At 58.6% G+C, this 21,764-nt stretch overlaps 8 protein-coding genes across 8 annotated transcripts; 4 read left to right on the top strand and 4 right to left on the bottom strand.

The window, feature by feature from the left end:
- Positions 1-235: 235 nt before the first annotated feature.
- On the top strand, positions 236-908 carry C8Q71DRAFT_861391 (uncharacterized protein; the record flags this gene model as incomplete). Its single annotated transcript, XM_047927903.1, has 3 exons — positions 236-291; positions 348-525; positions 693-908. The coding sequence occupies 3 exons, from the start codon at positions 236-238 to the stop codon at positions 906-908; spliced, it is 450 nt and encodes a 149-aa protein (XP_047775157.1).
- Positions 909-5,611: 4,703 nt separating this feature from the next.
- On the bottom strand, positions 5,612-6,097 carry C8Q71DRAFT_861390 (uncharacterized protein; the record flags this gene model as incomplete). The annotated part of the gene is made up of 1 exon (XM_047927902.1): positions 5,612-6,097. One exon carries the CDS (start codon positions 6,095-6,097, stop codon positions 5,612-5,614), a length of 486 nt encoding a protein of 161 aa, XP_047775156.1.
- Positions 6,098-6,412: 315 nt separating this feature from the next.
- C8Q71DRAFT_910431 (uncharacterized protein) lies at positions 6,413-7,035 on the bottom strand (the record flags this gene model as incomplete). The annotated part of the gene is made up of 3 exons (XM_047929089.1): positions 6,413-6,440; positions 6,491-6,842; positions 6,892-7,035. Coding segments are annotated over 3 exons (522 nt in total), but the record flags the coding sequence as incomplete, so codon positions are not given.
- Positions 7,036-9,767: 2,732 nt separating this feature from the next.
- Positions 9,768-10,675, bottom strand: C8Q71DRAFT_910430 (uncharacterized protein; the record flags this gene model as incomplete). Its single annotated transcript, XM_047929088.1, has 3 exons — positions 9,768-10,211; positions 10,273-10,522; positions 10,581-10,675. The coding sequence occupies 3 exons, from the start codon at positions 10,673-10,675 to the stop codon at positions 9,768-9,770; spliced, it is 789 nt and encodes a 262-aa protein (XP_047775154.1).
- On the top strand, positions 10,430-12,012 carry C8Q71DRAFT_779891 (uncharacterized protein). Its single transcript, XM_047924822.1, has 4 exons — positions 10,430-10,543; positions 10,593-10,999; positions 11,053-11,424; positions 11,477-12,012. The coding sequence occupies exons 2-4, from the start codon at positions 10,864-10,866 to the stop codon at positions 11,638-11,640; spliced, it is 672 nt and encodes a 223-aa protein (XP_047775153.1). The 5' UTR covers positions 10,430-10,543; positions 10,593-10,863; the 3' UTR covers positions 11,641-12,012.
- A 538-nt stretch (positions 12,013-12,550) lies between these two features.
- Positions 12,551-13,223, top strand: C8Q71DRAFT_861387 (uncharacterized protein; the record flags this gene model as incomplete). Its single annotated transcript, XM_047927901.1, has 3 exons — positions 12,551-12,606; positions 12,663-12,840; positions 13,008-13,223. 3 exons carry the CDS (start codon positions 12,551-12,553, stop codon positions 13,221-13,223), a joined length of 450 nt encoding a protein of 149 aa, XP_047775152.1.
- A 3,230-nt stretch (positions 13,224-16,453) lies between these two features.
- On the bottom strand, positions 16,454-18,428 carry C8Q71DRAFT_861386 (uncharacterized protein; the record flags this gene model as incomplete). Its single annotated transcript, XM_047927900.1, has 2 exons — positions 16,454-16,606; positions 17,892-18,428. The coding sequence occupies 2 exons, from the start codon at positions 18,426-18,428 to the stop codon at positions 16,454-16,456; spliced, it is 690 nt and encodes a 229-aa protein (XP_047775151.1).
- Positions 18,429-18,917: 489 nt separating this feature from the next.
- On the top strand, positions 18,918-21,102 carry C8Q71DRAFT_798806 (uncharacterized protein; the record flags this gene model as incomplete). Its single annotated transcript, XM_047925842.1, has 6 exons — positions 18,918-19,254; positions 19,307-19,468; positions 19,524-19,680; positions 19,743-20,056; positions 20,109-20,614; positions 20,671-21,102. 6 exons carry the CDS (start codon positions 18,918-18,920, stop codon positions 21,100-21,102), a joined length of 1,908 nt encoding a protein of 635 aa, XP_047775150.1.
- Between the last annotated feature and the right edge of the window lie 662 nt (positions 21,103-21,764).

Genomic DNA, 21,764 nt, shown 5'->3' with positions numbered 1-21,764 from the left:
CCTTAGGGTGACTATACCGAGGCGTAGAGAACGCGCCTGCGGCGCGTCTTCGCCGCCGATGTCCGTCGAGCGCCGGTCAGCCAGGGCGGCGCGTAGATTCACTGCCTCCGCGTTCGTCAGACGTCGAGCGCACTGACTGGACGTCGGACAGCGCCCACGCCGACCGTCCAGTTGAAGGTACTCGGCGCATGCTCTTATTCGACCTCGAACATGCACGGCGCGACCGTGTGGGACGATGGCGCGGGTGGTCCGCGCGCTGCGTGACCGGGTGAAGATGAGCGAGCTGGAGAGGTTCGACCCCACGGAGCCGCCAATCCAGCATCTTGACCTCACCTCGCCCGCACCAGAATCGACGCGCTCTTCCCTGGCGCCGACTCCGGCACAGACGCCGCGTCTGAGACGGCGAGCTTGAGCGGTCGCAGCATCAAGAGCGGCAAGAGCGTCGTCAGCGGGCTTAGCACGCTGTCGCGCGGCACATCCACTCTAGGAAAGAGCACCCCGGTCGAGACAGACCTGGAGGCGGGCGTGTGAAGCCTGAACCTGAACGACGGGAGCACGGAGTTGTTAAGTGGAGGGTAAACGGCGCGTGCGCGTCGTGTACCTGACGGAGCAGGCCTCGCACCACCCGCCCGTGTCAGCCTTCTACGTGTCGGGTCCGAGCCGGAAGAGGGAGCGTATTGTGTGTAGACCAGATCTCGGCGAAGGTCTCTGGGACGACAATCCGCATCGTACCGGGCTCACGCAACAAGGGCATCTTCGTGCGCCTCGCTGGCGGGCCGGGAGAGGGCGAGACGTACGACATCGCCCACCCATATCCTGCGCAGGAGCTTCTATGCGAGGCGACAATCATCGAGTGCAGTGCCTGGGCGGATGGGGAGAAGCTGCGGGCGGTGATCGAGTACAAGTGAGAGGAGTCGTGGCTGGGGAAGGCGCACTTCCTGGTCGAGGGCGTGATCCACACGTACAAGCCCCGGAGCACAGAGCCCCGAGAGTGGTGAGGCATGTCCGGCGGGACCGTGTCCTCGCAATGCTCGACGGTTCGTGGAAACACCGCATCCGGTGGAAGCGTGTCAACGCGCCGAGCCAAGACTGCTGAGAGATGAGTAGAGACTCGTGAGGGCCGGCAGTACAACGTACCATGTGGTGCACCATTCCGCGGCCTTGAGTGTAAGCTGTTGGTATGGCGGGCTTCGACGTTTGCTAGTCTCCGGACCCGATGTGAGAAGACGAACGGTGGGTGTTCTCGCTGCTGTACGAGCACGAGGGGTGACCGCCAGTTGCTACGGTCCAGGATGCATGCTTGTACATGAGGGGCGTCGAGGGACCTGTGTTGAGTGCCGGTGGTTGTCAACACCATTGTCATGATCTTGTGGGGAGGTAGGTGACGACGAGGGCGGCGTGAGCTGTGACCATTTGGGTAGATGCAAAAGAATGAGTAATCATGTCAGCCGGCGGAAGGTTCTCCGGGTAGTACTACGTCTGGACGTACCTCACGGGAGATTGAGTAATACCGGTAACGGCCATTATCTTCATCTGGTATGATCCGCGGAACCAAGCCTCTGCAAAACAGTGTCAGAATGATGGTTCTTGGATGACGGTTACACCAACTTACCTGACCACTGGCAAGCTCAGGCTGATAATCAAATTGGTCTATACTGTAAGACAGCCTTTCAGCTCGTTAGTGTCAGTACGACACAAGCGGTACTACATTCAGTGGCTCAGTACAATGTTGCTTTCGTCCCATAAGACTGCTGTATATCTTTGTCTCAATGGTCTACGCTTACGCTGACCTATTTGCCGATGTTGCTGTGCACCGAGAGAACCATCAAAGTGACTCACAGTGGCTTGTTCAACTTCTGCCGCCCGCGCCTAGTGTGCAATCAATCGCTGACTGCCACCGTTGCGAGAATGAGAACCTGACATCAGACAGGCCCGAAGCTTCTGGAATTGGGAAAATCGGTGGCCGGCTGGGATAATCCCCGCCGTTGCATGAGCCCCAAATAGACACAGGGCACTGTATGCCCGAGGTTATCAGCCAATGCCAGAGCCCCCGGAATTGACTGATCCCCTTGGGTAGACAGTGCCTTGTGCCTCCATAGCACTGTGCGGTCACTAGTACGTACAGTGTCATTGACTGTCTGCTATAGTTCAGTGCTACCGTGACAAATATTGCTCAGTCTCGGGTACATAGGTCCGAGGAACACCGGGAGGAACCATGTCCGCGGATTCTGTGTCGGCTGTTGTTTGGCAACCGTATGACTCCGATCTGGGCCCTAATTCAATCAATAACGGCAAATTAGCTGGCTGACAAACATTGAGTATGTGTACTTGCCACGTATATACCCTCATCCCGAGTAAATTGGGGCAAAACCTTGGAGAATGAGCGGGAATGGACACAGAGAGAGAAAGATCCCAATCCTGAAAAGGTTTTTGAAAGAGCGGCAATATAGACGGCACAAGTAATATCTACGGGAGCCTAAAGTCCTACCAGACGGTGTATATACCCACACTGCAGTCGATCGTAGAGATCAGCAAGTAGAGACGGACCAAGCAAAAGATTCCGGGGCTTGTATTGGCAAGAGATCGCACGGCCGATCTCAGAACACGAGGCTATCAACCACCACAATGGGCGCCTATTCACTGTCCTCTGTGCGATCCTCTTTTCTGTCGCTTTGCGGGCTTTCTCCATGGCCCAATATTGTTTTCTATCCAAGTATACCTCGTCTTGTGATAATGCGAGGGATACTGTAATAATTGGGCCCTCATCTGCGCCACACTGACTCGATTGTATCCAGCCGGCAGCTGCTATGAAGAGATCTTTGACGAAACTACATGCTTCACGGCAGATACTAGTTTGCTTTTGCGAAAGGCTCGGATCACGTAGTCAAGAGCGCCCAGATGTGATGGATCAGTTGTCATGCCCCCGTCCCGCTGTACAACCGGAAATTTGCTCGGCAGTCAGTCAGTAGTTGTGCTTGCTCCATTACGAGACCTTTGCAAGCGATACAGGACTCGGCGGAGTGCGGGACCCGATGACCGTGTGAGGAAATTCTTGAGACATGGCACGACTTTGACGGGGCGCCGCGCGAATGACGCATGGACCACCGCCCACACAGACGAGCTATAAAGGTCTGTCCTACCGTACTGACACCACCATCGCCACTGCTCTCCGGCTCCTCACTGCCCTCAGCTCCAAACTTCAATGATCACACTGTATCTTTACTTGTTACTCTCATACTTGTCTTGCAATTGAATGGTAGAAATCCTACAACGTGGTAAGTGATTCATTCTAGCTGTCGTACTACAGAAAATGACACCCCATGTCGAGATAGTGCTCGGCGCAAATAGCCCAATTGCAATTTGACCGCGCACTCGACACAAGGCCAGTCGGCACGCATTGAATGTCAGTTGCAACCTGGTCTTGTCAGTCACATATCGGGCGCGGTTGAACTTCGTATGTCCAGTGTTTCGTCCATCTGCACCTCATACTGAATATAGGTTTCTTCCATACCAACTACTGTGTACAAGTGCTTTATGTTACATTGCTCCCAAGTCCCGCTCTACCTGAAGTGCAGAGCGTGTCTAACACACGGCGGCACCCACATTGTACGTCGCGCTCATATGCGGAGCACGCCTACCGCCCGGGACGCGGCTATCTTCGAGTCAGGCAGTCACTGGTGAATACAGCGCGGTACGTACCCTGCCGCGTACACCTGTAATGCATATCTGACTCCAGTCGCAGCGCTGTCCGGTCACGGTGTCCATGCAAGACGCGCATGTCCAGGACTGCCTGCCTTGGTCAGTGCGTAGGCAGCGATGTCCTTGAGCTGAGATACGTACCTCGTGTGTGCTCGTCTCGCCAACTACTGCATTCTCACGTGAACCCCTCTAGTGCGATCCACTCCCTGGTAGGTATCCCAACATCCTAATGGACTGATCCGCTAGCCGCCTGGCACGGAATGCCGGGACTGCCCGTTGCGTCTCAACGACATCGATGTCGGCGACGATGGCCATACGGTGGACGCTGCTGCGTGAGACAGGGTGGCTACGATGCCCGTCGAGGCTGACGCAGCAGTCACGAGGATGGTGGTCACTGGCCAGCACTGAGTGGCTCAAGCTTGCACAGGTCGCGAGAGGGCTAGCCGGTCAGCGCGTACTTGGCCAGACGCAGTAGCGAGAGCAGCCCAATAGGCGATGGCGGACGAACGGCGCGCTCGCCGACATCTGCCTCGTCAACGACCCAACTGCGTGGGTGGTGCATCGTAACGCAAGTGCCAGCAAGGACAGCGGCCTGGGAGCAGTGAGACGCGAAGAGCTGGACGGAACATTGAATGGTCGAGTGTGACGGGCGCAGAAAGCACAGCGAGACTCGCAGCCTGAGATATACAGTACAGTCGAGACACGGCAGTGAGCGGATATGGTGGTGGACGCCAAGCAGCGACGGCGGTGCCGGTCACGGTGCAGCGTGTCGTTACACGCGGTCGCGTGCCCGCGTCGAGCGCGTCGCGTTCCAGTCAACATACTGCTTGAACGCTGGCGCTGACCGTCACAGACCGACAATTGTCGAGAATGACACGGCGCACGAGCTGTCTGCAGGCCCTGAACGCAGCGACGGACGGTCAGGTCTAGGCCAACTCGCCTCGCAGTGGTTACCTGCTCACCGCCGACGTCGGACAGCTGCGCCCGCACAAGGCTTCTGTCCACAGGACATGCCGTACTACGTGCGCCATGTTGCTACAGGTCTCCAACGTGAATAAATAGGCCGGCGTCATGCACTCGCGCCTCCGGGACGAGTCACACGAGTACACTGTCCACCTCGACAAGCACGCCCGCGACAGCTTCAATTGCAACAAACCTACGCACCCTGACTCGTCTCGACAGCCAGTCACTAACAGGCAGCAAAACTCGCAAGGCCCTCGCCTCGGCTGCCACGCGAGGAATACCGTGTAGAGTCAGCAATCCAAGGCGTTTACCGGAGCTCAAGTACGATGCGGCGTCGTATTGCGAGTAGGATGAGGGAAGCGGTACCGGCGAATGGATGAACATTGAGGTGCGTCAGACTCTACATATTCTCTTTACTTAGTCTCATTCACTATGTCCAGTTTCGGTGGCATGTAGCACACTTGTACATCACATGTAGCGCATGATGCTGTCCAATTGCTATCACCCGTGTCTCCCTCGACAACAACGTGTTTTCCTCCACTCTCTTTATCTCACAGCGCATCAAGACGTCCATTCACAGGCCAGTCACACAACAGCCGGCAATCCGTATGGTGCATACATCGCGTCGCACAGGCAATCTCTTCCGTTCGCAGCTGAAGGTATGTAAAATAGTTCGAGAGTGGTGTACTGCGGCTCGTTGCCCGTCGCGCAATCACATAGTGATGTCTCTTACTTGACGTACAGCGAAGTGGCAGTACGATCATCAACGAATATGCGGTGAGAGGGAAGAGCCATGTACACGAAGGTGCGTGTGTATTGACGTATCTAAATGTCCTCACCCACAGTATACATTCATAGGACACCCCACGTCCGTGCCGTACAAGTTCCCGCTCACCCCTCCCGATCTGCAGCACCGCATTCACGATCCCGCCGAGGCCCTCGCCCGCGATCATGCCCGCCGCGACTGCGTAGCCCAGGAGGAACCACGCGTTTGCCAGCGGCGCCGCCACACGAACGCGACCACGCTCCCGAACGTCATCGCGATGGGGTACGTGTTCGTCGGCCCGAGGACGAACGCGATGCCGACCGCGTTCCAGTTTGGGACCCAGTGCTGTTTATCCACGGGGATGTACCGGTACTTGACGAACGTGCTCACTGGCAGCGCCAACGCCATTAAGCAGAGCGCGACGATGCCGGAGGACGTCGGGATGGGCAACGACGAGCCCGACACGCGATCGAGACGGCACGCCAGCTCTTCACGTCGGGCACGGCGAACTCGCACGCGGACGAGGAGAGCGTGTTGCTGCACGGGTGCTGAACGCGACATGCATCGCGGCGCTGAGGAAGATGGAGACGAGGGCGCCGAAGCACTGCGCGTAGAGCGCACCCGCAGGGACGCGCCGAGCAGGTGTGTCGCGTTGAGGTCGCCGAGCATGTCGGAGCACAAAGATCAGTAAGCAATAAATCAACGATCAACCTGCGCACGAGATGAGTGTGCCCAGGATGAGGTGGGGTCGTAGTTAGACATAGTCGAGGCGCAACGGGGTTGTTGAGGACATGGATTGGTGCAACAATCACAGACGCGCCGCAGGAGGAACACATAACCCAACAGCGCGAGTCACCGAGGCAATCCTGCACCGCCGTACGCGCACACGAGGGACAAGGACGAGCACGATGCCCGAAACGTCGTCGAGAGAAAGTGGGGAAGATGCCAACGAGGGCGACGTAGCATAAGCAAGAGCACCCGCCGTTAAGCAGCCCCGCACGCGTCCAACGCACTGCAAAAGGATCAGCAGCGATGAGGGCGGGACTCATCAGAGCATCCCACCGCACAGATACACGGGACACGGCAAGCCACGACGACACGTACCACGCTGGCGAGGCAGCTGCGAGAGACGCAGAGTAGACCAGACGGCTAGGCGCACTCGGACGACCGTCGGGACTAGGGAAGCGACGTGCGCGAGGACGAGGCGTCGGCGACGGACATGACAACGCAGGCGAACGACGCACCATGAGATCGCGCGACGTTCTGAAGGGAGGCGGAGTCGTCGGAGAGGAGGCGGGTGCGGGCTGCGGCGGGGGGCGGGGACGGGGACGTGGAGCGGGAGACGGAGGCGGTGAGGGGACGGCGTCGGTGTCCTCGACGGGGGCGGTCTCTTCGCTGCTGGGAAGCAGGCGATCTGCGGGCGCGTGAGCCTATCAGAGTTCGATGAGTGGCGGTGTGCGCACCTGAGCGGCGTGCGTCGTGGCTCGAGTCGGAGCCGGAGCCTGAGGACGACATCGCTGCGGACGGGGGAGACGCAGCGGGCAGCGAGGGGCAGCGGGCAGCGGGCAGCGAGAGGCAGCAGGCAGCGAGGGGCCGCCGTGGTCGTCCTTATCGTGTGAGGCCACGGCGCGTCATCCCCGCGTTCACACGCGCGCTTATCTCTTCATTATTGCGGTTTTGGGAAGTCATGTCGCGCGGCGCCACACGTGCGTTTTTTGCACGCGGCGACCTCTACCTTCGGACGGCCATTGCTCCTCAACGCCTGCGAGTTTCTGCTTGATTCCTATATATTCTGGTTCTACTCGTCGAGCCCGAGGGCATGGTGCAACTCAATTTCGATTTCAACCAAGTCTCAAAATCGCGGTTTCCGAGCACCACGGCGACTTCGGACTGCAATTGCGAGCGAACGCAACATAGGGTGGGGTCCGCGATGGTACGGAAGGGTGCAGGGGGATGCTACGGAGGGCACAGGGCAGAAAAACTAGAAAGTTACCGTGAGTTCTCGTTGTAGCTCGCGCCGCCGCTGTGCGGCTGCGTGCTTGACAGGTCGCCGACGCAGGTCGGCCACCGCAGCGCAAAGGCGTGAGGCGTACCCGCATGAACGCCCCCATGGGGTGTATAGAAGGCCTACGGAGCGCATACACGCCGTTTCGGGGTACTTGTCCCGCTCCCCGTCGTTGTAGTGCACTCCGCGCTGGTGGTGCCTCCGTCTCGGCCCCTGTACATCCATTCTCGATCCACCGGCATATAGCATGTATCTACTTGCAAATTCTCCTGAAGAGTAATATATTCCTTTCATACTACTGTTCCGCGACCTTCAGGCCAGCATCGCCGTCAACATACATCACCATCACTGTACATCGCCGGCTAGGCGCCTTGTCGAGTTTATCCCAAACCACCATGCCCCGCACGGTCCCTCTGTCAGAGGATCTCCTCTGGCGTGTTGTGTTTCAACATTATGAGAGGGGGAAATCCCCACAGGAGATCTCAGACAACCTCCACATCAGTTTACGAACCGTCCAGCGCTGCCTTGCGCGGCATCGTGCAACGGGCGATGTTGCATACCATCTCGGTGGGCAAACAGGCAGACCCAGGTTAATCACAGAGGAATATGCACAGCAGTATCAATTGATTTTGCTGTAGCTACGCGGTGTACTACTGTACATTGAGGATGTATGTACAGGGGCCGAGACGGAGGCACCACCAGCGCGGAGTGCACTACAACGACGGGGAGCGGGACAAGTACCCCGAAACGGCGTGTATGCGCTCCGTAGGCCTTCTATACACCCCATGGGGGCGTTCATGCGGGTACGCCTCACGCCCTTGCGCTGCGGTGGCCGACCTGCGTCGGCGACCTGTCAAGCACGCAGCCGCACAGCGACGGCGCGAGCTACAACGAGAACTCACGGTAACTTTCTAATTTTTCTGCCCTGTGCCCTCCGTAGCATCCCCCTGCACCCTTCCGTACCATCGCGGACCCCACCCAATGTTGCGTTCGCTCGCAATTGCAGTCCGAAGTCGCCGTGGTGCTCGGAAACCGCGATTTTGAGACTTGGTTGAAATCGAAATTGAATTGCACCATGCCCTCGGGCTCGACGAGTAGAACCAGAATATATAGGAATCAAGCAGAAACTCGCAGGCGTTGAGGAGCAATGGCCGTCCGAAGGTAGGGGTCGCCGCGTGCAAAAAACGCACGTGTGGCGCCGCGCGACATGACTTCCCAAAACCGCAATAACGCGTGCCCCGATCGGGCGTGCCGAGCCCGCCGCGTCCCGCCCAGCCCCCGCCTCGCGCCCGCGCCCACGAGCCTCCAGGGCGACGGCCGACGTCGCGTGCCGCTGTGCCTGTGGCGGCGCGCTGCTCCCGAGCCGGCTCGGCCGCCCTTCGCCGCGCAACCCTCGCCCGCTCAACGGCCATCGCGTCCCGCCCTCGAACACTCCCCCGCCTGACCCGACCCGCATGTCCTGCCCGGCCTCCCCAGCCCGTGCCCAGCGCACCTGTCACGGTCCGCGCGTATCCCGCACCGGCAGCGTCTGCATGCAGTCCCAGGATGCCCGACGCCGTACATCGTACAACGTAGCACGCAGCGGGACGCACGGTTCGTCGCCCGTACTCGCACGTCCGCCACTCCATTCGCGAACCGCGCGTCGTATATGGCTAGGTACTCGCTCCCTATGCCGTGTACGGACCCGAACGTAGCGACTGGACCGCCTTACCCGCGCGCGCTCGTCCGATCCCTCCGTCTCCGCATCCCATCGTCTCCCTCCTCGCCGCCGCCGTGTCCCCTCGACCCGCCGCATCCGCGTATACGGCCGTGGCGGTGCGGTCTTCTCGCCTGCCACCCGTCCTGTACAAGCACAGTAGCAGCCGAGAGCGCCGCACCGCCAGGTCACCGCGAGCATGCGACGTGGCGCGTACGCCTAGGGTACGCCGTCCCATTTCATTGTCGTCGTCACGATGCGTTCCAGTCATTCCGCGCTGTTAGTGCAGTGTCCGCCTGCGCATCCTCATCCTTCTGAGTCCTGGCCGCGTTCTCCGACGCATTCGGGACGCGCATACGAGGTCAAGTGCTACTTGGCGCGGGCCGTACAAGGGCGTTCTCTGCAGCGCCGTGAGTACTTCCCTTGATACAACATAGCGACGATGGAAACTGATGCTTTCTGATATGAGGACGTTATGGTCGCCCTCGACGTTCTTGACCCCGGCAAGGTGGATGATAGCGAAGAGACGCGGAACACAGTGCACATGCAAGAGTGCGCCGACACAACCGACGGTGGTCGCATGCATTATAGCTCAGTCTCCGGCCGATTCACATTGTCTGATCAACGGTCATCTCATCTCACCGACTGCAGTCGGACCAGGGCTCGACGACGTCCAGCAGCTTCTTCCACCGCCCCCCGTGCCAGCCCTCCACCGCCCGCCACTCCGCGCTCTCCCGCCCCGCCACGATCCGCATCCAGACCAGCCACCCCGCCACGCTCAGATCCGCGTGCGTCAGCTTCCCCTCGCCGAGCAAGGTCGCCCGCGCGTCGCCCGCGTCCAGCCCGTCGCCCGCTGCGTCGAGCCACCCCGCGGCGACGCCGAACGCGCGCTCGATCGCGGCCCACTGCTGCGCGTGCGCGGGCGGGGGGCAGATCTCCTCCAGCGCGGCGCGGAACATGTGCTCGCGGGTGCGCCGGAAGTAGGGCTGGGAGGCGGGCTGGAGGAGGGGGTGCGTGCGCGGGAGGAAGAGGGGGAGGATCGGGGGCTGGACCGTCGTCGCGAAGGCGTGTTGGAAGGCGGCCTGGCAGGGCGTATCTCAGCTGTATGCGTGCAGGATGAGCGGTGGACGAGCGAGTGCGCACCTGGAATGGGCGCAAGGGTTTTGGGGACAGCGCGGGGGTGGCGGGGTACGTGTCGTCGAGGTACGCGGCGATGCGGGCGCTCTCGGCGACGAAGCGCTGCGTGCGCGGGTCGAATATCGCGGGGAGCGTGTAGGGCGTGGGCGTGCCCGGCTCGGTCGGCGCGTGGCCGAAGGACTGGAGGAGCGCCGCGATGTCGGGGTACTCGACCCATACCGTGCGGTACGGGAGCCGCTTGAGGTTCAGCGCGTACCTGCGGGACATGCACTGTACTGTGAGCGGCGTTGTGCGGGAGACGGGGAGGTGCTGACCGGGTCTTCCAGGTGTTGGGCGACCAGGCGGTGCTGGGCGTGCTGCTGGGGATGTCGTAGAAGAGGATGACGTCCGTGTCTGGGAGCGCGGCCATCTGACTTATTGGACGTCGGGGTGGGTTGTGATCAGGGCTCCTCTGGGTCCTTGCGTGGATGCGGCTCGCCTTGCGAAGGGCTACGCTCGCAGCGCTCACACTGCGTTCTTGTATTGGATCCGCCCCGCTCTCCGCGCCCTGTCGTGCCCAATGAGAGCGCGTCCCGCGACCAGGGAGAAAGGGTGAGTATGCGTTGTTTTCAGTGGCAGAAGGGCGACACACAGCGCTCCCTTCATGGTGCGCTCGCCGCACGCTTTCTCGCGCGTTTTGCACGTCTCAGCTCACTCTGCGCTACGGACACTCGGACGCACAGCAGAGCTACAGGTGAGTCCCCTTCTCGAAAACGGCTCCATCTCTCATCCCTGCGTCCCTCGCAGCCCCCTCGTACCAACTCGGCCCACCCGTCCCTCGTCTCGCGCCATCCACCGCCTCCCAGTCGACGCTCGCACTCGCAACGCGTAGCCGCTCCCTCCCGCTCCTTACCTCCGGCTCGCTCGCCATCGGTTGCGTCTGCAGCACGATCCGTCGCGTCTTCCGCGCTGACACGTCGACACGCGCCGAGAACGACTCTCCGCGCCCGCTGGCCTCACTCATTCACCGCCCGCCTCGCTCGCCAGACTGTGATCTGCGGCTGCGTCCTCGCCGTCGTAGGTGTGTACTCGCACCTCTCTCGTACTCGCCGGACGACGATCCATTGCGTCTTTGCCGGTCAAGACGCTTGTCGCAGCACCATGCGCGAAAACGCTGTGGGTAAGTGTCCGTGTCTCGCGGCTGGTCACTTTGCTTACCTCGCCTCCCGCTGTCCCCTCGCACCTCCACGTCGGCTGCCTGTCCCGCTCGCCGGGCGAACGTCCATCGCGCAATCGCTGACCGGGACGTTTGCCATTTCGGGCCCTTCTGCGCGTGGTGATCATCCGCGCGTTGAATCTGTCGCCGATCCCCGGGGTGCAATGATGGTCGCGTAGTGCCAGCATTGGGCGCGCACGGGCAATGAACCCAAGCAGGGTGAGGGACGAGCAAAGAGACCAGCAGAACAAGAGTGAATGTCGATCAATGACCGCGCGCGCGAACGGAAGAGCCCCCGAGCAAGAGCAGTCGATATCCCGAGCGGGCGGCCAATGAAACAGGCGGTTTGCAAGGGAGCAGACCGGCCTTGGACTGCAGCCGGTTGCGAGGACACGCGCAAACATGGACCGTCGCAGAGCTCAAGCAGCTCGTCAAGAGACCAAAAGTCTTCGACATCACCGCCGCCGATACCAGTATTGCAACCACGCGTGATGCGGTCTGAAGGAGAAGCAGGCGGGCATGTCGCTCCAGGCGAGGACGCGTCGAGCCGAAGGTCGACATCGACTACCAGAAGCTGCACGACATGCCAGTGGTCTGGCCAGGCCGTGCCGCGCGAAACAGCGCTGGGAACGAAGGTAAGTACCGCCGCACGGGTCCCAAGGCACAGCGCACGCACCAAGGCTACCGGGCGCAGACGTGTTGCACACGCCGCAGCCGTGCGCTCCAAACGCGTCTCGCAGAGGCCCTGTTGGGCGGCAAGAGATCAGAACCAGGACGAGAATGGGTGAGAAGCTGTGCGTACCTCCTTCGCGTGTCGATTCGACATCGACCGGCCGGTGCTCGTCTAATCACTTCCTTAGGGTGACTATACCGAGGCGTAGAGAACGCGCCTGCGGCGCGTCTTCGCCGCCGATGTCCGTCGAGCGCCGGTCAGCCAGGGCGGCGCGTAGATTCACTGCCTCCGCGTTCGTCAGACGTCGAGCGCACTGACTGGACGTCGGACAGCGCCCACGCCGACCGTCCAGTTGAAGGTACTCGGCGCATGCTCTTATTCGACCTCGAACATGCACGGCGCGACCGTGTGGGACGATGGCGCGGGTGGTCCGCGCGCTGCGTGACCGGGTGAAGATGAGCGAGCTGGAGAGGTTCGACCCCACGGAGCCGCCAATCCAGCATCTTGACCTCACCTCGCCCGCACCAGAATCGACGCGCTCTTCCCTGGCGCCGACTCCGGCACAGACGCCGCGTCTGAGACGGCGAGCTTGAGCGGTCGCAGCATCAAGAGCGGCAAGAGCGTCGTCAGCGGGCTTAGCACGCTGTCGCGCGGCACATCCACTCTAGGAAAGAGCACCCCGGTCGAGACAGACCTGGAGGCGGGCGTGTGAAGCCTGAACCTGAACGACGGGAGCACGGAGTTGTTAAGTGGAGGGTAAACGGCGCGTGCGCGTCGTGTACCTGACGGAGCAGGCCTCGCACCACCCGCCCGTGTCAGCCTTCTACGTGTCGGGTCCGAGCCGGAAGAGGGAGCGTATTGTGTGTAGACCAGATCTCGGCGAAGGTCTCTGGGACGACAATCCGCATCGTACCGGGCTCACGCAACAAGGGCATCTTCGTGCGCCTCGCTGGCGGGCCGGGAGAGGGCGAGACGTACGACATCGCCCACCCATATCCTGCGCAGGAGCTTCTATGCGAGGCGACAATCATCGAGTGCAGTGCCTGGGCGGATGGGGAGAAGCTGCGGGCGGTGATCGAGTACAAGTGAGAGGAGTCGTGGCTGGGGAAGGCGCACTTCCTGGTCGAGGGCGTGATCCACACGTACAAGCCCCGGAGCACAGAGCCCCGAGAGTGGTGAGGCATGTCCGGCGGGACCGTGTCCTCGCAATGCTCGACGGTTCGTGGAAACACCGCATCCGGTGGAAGCGTGTCAACGCGCCGAGCCAAGACTGCTGAGAGATGAGTAGAGACTCGTGAGGGCCGGCAGTACAACGTACCATGTGGTGCACCATTCCGCGGCCTTGAGTGTAAGCTGTTGGTATGGCGGGCTTCGACGTTTGCTAGTCTCCGGACCCGATGTGAGAAGACGAACGGTGGGTGTTCTCGCTGCTGTACGAGCACGAGGGGTGACCGCCAGTTGCTACGGTCCAGGATGCATGCTTGTACATGAGGGGCGTCGAGGGACCTGTGTTGAGTGCCGGTGGTTGTCAACACCATTGTCATGATCTTGTGGGGAGGTAGGTGACGACGAGGGCGGCGTGAGCTGTGACCATTTGGGTAGATGCAAAAGAATGAGTAATCATGTCAGCCGGCGGAAGGTTCTCCGGGTAGTACTACGTCTGGACGTACCTCACGGGAGATTGAGTAATACCGGTAACGGCCATTATCTTCATCTGGTATGATCCGCGGAACCAAGCCTCTGCAAAACAGTGTCAGAATGATGGTTCTTGGATGACGGTTACACCAACTTACCTGACCACTGGCAAGCTCAGGCTGATAATCAAATTGGTCTATACTGTAAGACAGCCTTTCAGCTCGTTAGTGTCAGTACGACACAAGCGGTACTACATTCAGTGGCTCAGTACAATGTTGCTTTCGTCCCATAAGACTGCTGTATATCTTTGTCTCAATGGTCTACGCTTACGCTGACCTATTTGCCGATGTTGCTGTGCACCGAGAGAACCATCAAAGTGACTCACAGTGGCTTGTTCAACTTCTGCCGCCCGCGCCTAGTGTGCAATCAATCGCTGACTGCCACCGTTGCGAGAATGAGAACCTGACATCAGACAGGCCCGAAGCTTCTGGAATTGGGAAAATCGGTGGCCGGCTGGGATAATCCCCGCCGTTGCATGAGCCCCAAATAGACACAGGGCACTGTATGCCCGAGGTTATCAGCCAATGCCAGAGCCCCCGGAATTGACTGATCCCCTTGGGTAGACAGTGCCTTGTGCCTCCATAGCACTGTGCGGTCACTAGTACGTACAGTGTCATTGACTGTCTGCTATAGTTCAGTGCTACCGTGACAAATATTGCTCAGTCTCGGGTACATAGGTCCGAGGAACACCGGGAGGAACCATGTCCGCGGATTCTGTGTCGGCTGTTGTTTGGCAACCGTATGACTCCGATCTGGGCCCTAATTCAATCAATAACGGCAAATTAGCTGGCTGACAAACATTGAGTATGTGTACTTGCCACGTATATACCCTCATCCCGAGTAAATTGGGGCAAAACCTTGGAGAATGAGCGGGAATGGACACAGAGAGAGAAAGATCCCAATCCTGAAAAGGTTTTTGAAAGAGCGGCAATATAGACGGCACAAGTAATATCTACGGGAGCCTAAAGTCCTACCAGACGGTGTATATACCCACACTGCAGTCGATCGTAGAGATCAGCAAGTAGAGACGGACCAAGCAAAAGATTCCGGGGCTTGTATTGGCAAGAGATCGCACGGCCGATCTCAGAACACGAGGCTATCAACCACCACAATGGGCGCCTATTCACTGTCCTCTGTGCGATCCTCTTTTCTGTCGCTTTGCGGGCTTTCTCCATGGCCCAATATTGTTTTCTATCCAAGTATACCTCGTCTTGTGATAATGCGAGGGATACTGTAATAATTGGGCCCTCATCTGCGCCACACTGACTCGATTGTATCCAGCCGGCAGCTGCTATGAAGAGATCTTTGACGAAACTACATGCTTCACGGCAGATACTAGTTTGCTTTTGCGAAAGGCTCGGATCACGTAGTCAAGAGCGCCCAGATGTGATGGATCAGTTGTCATGCCCCCGTCCCGCTGTACAACCGGAAATTTGCTCGGCAGTCAGTCAGTAGTTGTGCTTGCTCCATTACGAGACCTTTGCAAGCGATACAGGACTCGGCGGAGTGCGGGACCCGATGACCGTGTGAGGAAATTCTTGAGACATGGCACGACTTTGACGGGGCGCCGCGCGAATGACGCATGGACCACCGCCCACACAGACGAGCTATAAAGGTCTGTCCTACCGTACTGACACCACCATCGCCACTGCTCTCCGGCTCCTCACTGCCCTCAGCTCCAAACTTCAATGATCACACTGTATCTTTACTTGTTACTCTCATACTTGTCTTGCAATTGAATGGTAGAAATCCTACAACGTGGTAAGTGATTCATTCTAGCTGTCGTACTACAGAAAATGACACCCCATGTCGAGATAGTGCTCGGCGCAAATAGCCCAATTGCAATTTGACCGCGCACTCGACACAAGGCCAGTCGGCACGCATTGAATGTCAGTTGCAACCTGGTCTTGTCAGTCACATATCGGGCGCGGTTGAACTTCGTATGTCCAGTGTTTCGTCCATCTGCACCTCATACTGAATATAGGTTTCTTCCATACCAACTACTGTGTACAAGTGCTTTATGTTACATTGCTCCCAAGTCCCGCTCTACCTGAAGTGCAGAGCGTGTCTAACACACGGCGGCACCCACATTGTACGTCGCGCTCATATGCGGAGCACGCCTACCGCCCGGGACGCGGCTATCTTCGAGTCAGGCAGTCACTGGTGAATACAGCGCGGTACGTACCCTGCCGCGTACACCTGTAATGCATATCTGACTCCAGTCGCAGCGCTGTCCGGTCACGGTGTCCATGCAAGACGCGCATGTCCAGGACTGCCTGCCTTGGTCAGTGCGTAGGCAGCGATGTCCTTGAGCTGAGATACGTACCTCGTGTGTGCTCGTCTCGCCAACTACTGCATTCTCACGTGAACCCCTCTAGTGCGATCCACTCCCTGGTAGGTATCCCAACATCCTAATGGACTGATCCGCTAGCCGCCTGGCACGGAATGCCGGGACTGCCCGTTGCGTCTCAACGACATCGATGTCGGCGACGATGGCCATACGGTGGACGCTGCTGCGTGAGACAGGGTGGCTACGATGCCCGTCGAGGCTGACGCAGCAGTCACGAGGATGGTGGTCACTGGCCAGCACTGAGTGGCTCAAGCTTGCACAGGTCGCGAGAGGGCTAGCCGGTCAGCGCGTACTTGGCCAGACGCAGTAGCGAGAGCAGCCCAATAGGCGATGGCGGACGAACGGCGCGCTCGCCGACATCTGCCTCGTCAACGACCCAACTGCGTGGGTGGTGCATCGTAACGCAAGTGCCAGCAAGGACAGCGGCCTGGGAGCAGTGAGACGCGAAGAGCTGGACGGAACATTGAATGGTCGAGTGTGACGGGCGCAGAAAGCACAGCGAGACTCGCAGCCTGAGATATACAGTACAGTCGAGACGCGGCAGTGAGCGGATATTTGGCGGATATGGTGGTGGACGCCAAGCAGCGACGGCGGTGCCGGTCACGGTGCAGCGTGTCGTTACACGCGGTCGCGTGCCCGCGTCGAGCGCGTCGCGTTCCAGTCAACATACTGCTTGAACGCTGGCGCTGACCGTCACAGACCGACAATTGTCGAGAATGACACGGCGCACGAGCTGTCTGCAGGCCCTGAACGCAGCGACGGACGGTCAGGTCTAGGCCAACTCGCCTCGCTGATACCCAGTGGTTACCTGTTCACCGCCGACGTCGGACAGCTGCGCCCGCACAAGGCTTCTGTCCACAGGACATGCCGTACTACGTGCGCCATGTTGCTACAGGTCTCCAACGTGAATAAATAGGCCGGCGTCATGCACTCGCGCCTCCGGGACGAGTCACACGAGTACACTGTCCACCTCGACAAGCACGCCCGCGACAGCTTCAATTGCAACATACCTACGCACCCTGACTCGTCTCGACAGCCAGTCACTAACAGGCAGCAAAACTCGCAAGGCCCTCGCCTCGGCTGCCACGCGAGGAATACCGTGTAGAGTCAGCAATCCAAGGCGTTTACCGGAGCTCAAGTACGATGCGGCGTCGTATTGCGAGTAGGATGAGGGAAGCGGTACCGGCGAATGGATGAACATTGAGGTGCGTCAGACTCTACATATTCTCTTTACTTAGTCTCATTCACTATGTCCAGTTTCGGTGGCATGTAGCACACTTGTACATCACATGTAGCGCATGATGCTGTCCAATTGCTATCACCCGTGTCTCCCTCGACAACAACGTGTTTTCCTCCACTCTCTTTATCTCACAGCGCATCAAGACATCCATTCACAGGCCAGTCACACAACAGCCGGCAATCCGTATGGCGCATACATCGCGTCGCACAGGCAATCTCTTCCGTTCGCAGCTGAAGGTATGTAAAATAGTTCGAGAGTGGTGTACTGCGGCTCGTTGCCCGTCGCGCAATCACATAGTGATGTCTCTTACTTGACGTACAGCGAAGTGGCAGTGCGATCATCAACGAATATGCGGTGAGAGGGAAGAGCCATGTACACGAAGGTGCGTGTGTATTGACGTATCTAAATGTCCTCACCCACAGTATACATTCATAGGACACCCCACGTCCGTGCCGTACAAGTTCCCGCTCACCTTCCCGATTTGCAGCACCGCATTCACGGTCCCGCCGAGGCCCTCGCCCGCGATCATGCCCGCGGCGACTGCGTAGCCCAGGAGGAACCACGCGTTTGCCAGCGGCGCCGCCACACGAACGCGACCACGCTCCCGAACGGCATCGCGACGGGGTACGTGTTCGTCGGCCCGAGGACGAACGCGATGCCGACCACGTTCCAGTTTGGGACCCAGTGCTTTATCCACGGGGATGTACCGGGGCTTGACGAACGTGCTCACTGGCAGCACCAACGCCATGAAGCAGAGCGCGACGATGCCGGAGGACGTCGGGATGGGCAACGACGAGCCCGACACGCGATCGAGACGGCACGCCAGCTCTTCACGTCGGGCACGGCGACCTCGCACGCGGACGAGGAGAGCGTGTTGCTGCACGGGTGCTGAACGCGACATGCATCGCGGCGCTGAGGAAGATGGAGACGAGGGCGCCGAAGCACTGCGCGTAGAGCGCACCCGCAGGGACGCGCCGAGCAGGTGTGTCGCGTTGAGGTCGCCGAGCATGTCGGAGCACGGATATCAGTAAGCAATAAATCAACGATCAACCTGCGCACGAGATGAGTGTGCCCAGGATGAGGTGGGGTCGTAGTTAGACATAGTCGAGGCGCAACGGGGTTGTTGAGGACATGGATTGGTCAGAATGTCAAAACCTGCGCACACGCTGAAAGTTTCCATGTATCGTCGTGAAACTTTCATGAACTCACGTGATACTTTGCTCGCCGCCGGAAACTTTCATTCCGGAAACTATCGCTCACCAAACTATCCAAACTATCAATCCCGCTGAAACTTTCGTTCGCGCCCTCGGAAACTTTCATGGTACGGATTCTTTCAATGTATCAATGTATCGTAACTTTCAAAGTATCAATCTTTCGTGCTGCTGTCTCGCCGGCCGATCCACGGTATATAAGGTGGGCCTCCTGGCTGTTCAATCCCCATCCCGAGCTCTGTCGGTGCCTCGTAGCGGCGTTGATCTCCTTCTCCTTGTATGACCACATGTCGGTCGTCTCTGTTCTAGCCTTCACCGAAGAGAACTCTGCCCTTGCGGCTGTTCTCCCCCTTGATACACTCGTACTCTTCATCCGACTTGTCGCCCATCTGAAAGAGCGATTATCTTGGAATGTTTCAGCTTCTCTTCTAGAACCCCCAGCATTGCTGCCACCTAATATCCTCCAGTTTCTCAGCCTTGCTCTTGACACTCATCCCACAGTTCTGCAGGAGTGCTGGGCAGCCCTGCGCCATCACATATGGCATTCTCATGTCCATACACAAGGGTGGGGTTCAAGTGATTTGCTGGATATTTTTCTCAGCCATGGTACAGCCTTAGGAATTGGTATGTTCATTCTCATTCTCATCATGCACAGTGCTCATCTAGTCATTTCTAGGCTTCTGTGATATGTTCCCACCTATGCGGAGCTGTCTGGACTGCCAGGGCCATGCAGCTACTGAGGTATTTGACCTGACTCAGCTTGTCTGGACACAAGTCACTGTCTTCACATGCTATTGGGGTCCCATTCCTTCATGGTCACTGTCTGCAAAATGTCGTGGTATGCATGTGTTGACAAATACTGTGTGTGATGGTCAATAACTGATGTCGGATAGGCTGTCACACAAGATACTACCCGACCTACTATGTTCAAGACAACAAAACGATTCGTACACACTACCTAGGATTGCCTCATGCGATTCATGTGGCTACACATTCGTACATTGATCGCTCACTATGTGAGAGGTTTAGAACCTCCATGGTCTGCGCCTGGTGAGATTTCTCATTTGTTGTGGCATTATGCATATGATTGACATACTGATCTTCATTGTTAGGGTATCTGCTACCAATAATGCCCGCATCTACAATGAGGAACATGGGGATGTGTCATCTCGCTTTCCATCTGGGTGGCCTACAACAGGTAGAATGACCTGCCCAATGGTCTGGGATGCCTTCTTCATCCATTCCCTTCTTGAAGAATACTCTCAGATGCACAGACATCTTGTCCTGGACAATGATCAGCGCCAGGCTACACGCTTGAGCAATGCCATACGCGAGCGCAATATATCTGCCATTGGAACAGGTCAAGAGGAGTGGAGCCACGCATGCGACTTATGCTGCGTTGTTGAGGTTCAGGATAACAAAGCCTGTGAGTATTTTACCCTATAGATACAGTGTTATACCTGAGACATATCTGTGAGGTTTCTTGCGAGCTGCTGTCATGGACGGTATCTCAATCGGACGACCATGTTGCAGTGTCCACGACTGCAAGAATCCATTATCATCACAGCGAGCGCGGTTCTGTGGTGCCCACAAGTCCATGAACGATATCTGTTGCGTTGTAGATTGTAGCACCCCATCGGAGAAGGGATTCCAGACTTGCCATGAACCGACCCACCGAGCTCTCGAGCACGTCGGAACAGAACATCGCTCTGCAATGTTCCAGCTACGGAAACGACTCGAGCAGTCGGAACGCGCACAAATCGAAGATGCCCTTGGCAACGATGCAGGAGAAGTAGCTGCCGATGAAGTCGTGGAGGTCGACAAGGACGGCGAATGCGACGGCAAAGATGAAGCTGGTAACCTGAAGCCGCGGGCACGATTTGGCCGGCGCCGGACACACAACGAGCAGTTGTGCGTCGCTACTTGCGGTATAATTGTCGGCCGCGCGACTATGTTTGGATCCGAGGCACCAAATGGATGTCGGGTAGGTGGACATGATCACTGAGTAAGCTGCCCGCGTTCTAACCTCGTCGAATACAGGAGTTTTTGCGCCAGGTTTACCCGACAACGACGTCTCTCCCCAATTTTATCTTCTTCGACAATGCGTGCAAATTGAAGAAGCATATTGATGCTGTCGGTGACCACCATTTCGATGCATGCGCACTTCCGGTGGATGTCTTCCACATGAAGTCCAACCACAAAGGATCGGACACGTACTGTGGCTTCTTCTGCAATCCCGCTCGCTTTCCGGACCTCATACAAGGAGGAAAGTGGCGTTTCAATTCATCCGCGGCGGAAATGACAAACGCTTGGTTGGGTGGTTTCCAAGCGATCGTGCGCGAGATGCGCGAGGATCGCTATGACTTTTTCCTAGATGAAATGATCAAGCAGCGGAACCGGATGTTCATCGCGGACTTGCGCAATCGCGGTGCGCGTCCCTACCATATCCCTCGTACTGCACTATTAGACTAGTTACTGGCCATGTACAATTTGTGTTGCCCTCACCACGCATCTCGCCTCTCTGCCACTGCGTCCACCCTGCGCCTCGTCGTCGGACTCGCCGATAAGTCTGCCCTGCGCCTCGTCGCCAGACTCGCCGCTGTGTCCGCCCCGTCGCCAGCGCGTCGCCGCCGACGCGCCGACTGCCCGATCGCTCCGATCGGATCGGTCACCTGCCCCGGGCGCCTTGGGCGCGCCTGTCCCGCCACTGCCCGTGCCACGCTACCACCTCGTCGCCGTCGTCGACCACCTGCGCGTCGCTGCGTGTGGCCGTACCTGCCTCCTCGCGTGGCCCCCTCCCGCCACCGTTCCTGCCACGCTACCCTTCCTCGACGCGCCGCTGTCGCCGACCACCTGCAAATCGCACATCGGTTCACCACTCGCCCAGTGTCGCCACGCAGCCGACTTACGCTGCTGCTCGCCGCACCCTCGCCCGTCCGCCACCGCCGGCCGCACCCACTGCCCTCGACCGCACGATCGCTTCCATCCGATTGTGCGTTTTGCTGCGCTACGACGCTCGCCCGCGTGCTACGTCACCGCCGCCGCCCTCGCCACCTGCGGCTTCGATATCACTTGAGGATGACGGGGGAGAAGAGCCGCTGAGCAATGGGCTGGAGGATCAGATTGAGGAGGGG

This window comes from Rhodofomes roseus, assembly GCF_022264815.1.
Source record: "Rhodofomes roseus strain CIRM-BRFM 1785 chromosome Unknown C8Q71scaffold_23, whole genome shotgun sequence".
Taxonomy (NCBI): Eukaryota; Fungi; Basidiomycota; class Agaricomycetes; order Polyporales; family Fomitopsidaceae; genus Rhodofomes; species Rhodofomes roseus.
This window is presented reverse-complemented; position numbering and strand designations above follow the sequence as displayed.

Excerpts from the sequence above, each read along its gene's own strand:
- C8Q71DRAFT_779891 (XM_047924822.1), top strand. The coding sequence starts at position 10,864 with ATGCGTTGTTTTCAGTGGCAGAAGGGCGACACACAGCGCTCCCTTCAT. Across the intron at positions 11,000-11,052 it reads GACGCACAGCAGAGCTACAG|CCCCCTCGTACCAACTCGGC; the intron begins GTGAGTCCCCTT and ends CGTCCCTCGCAG. Across the intron at positions 11,425-11,476 it reads CCATGCGCGAAAACGCTGTG|GTCCCCTCGCACCTCCACGT; the intron begins GGTAAGTGTCCG and ends TCGCCTCCCGCT.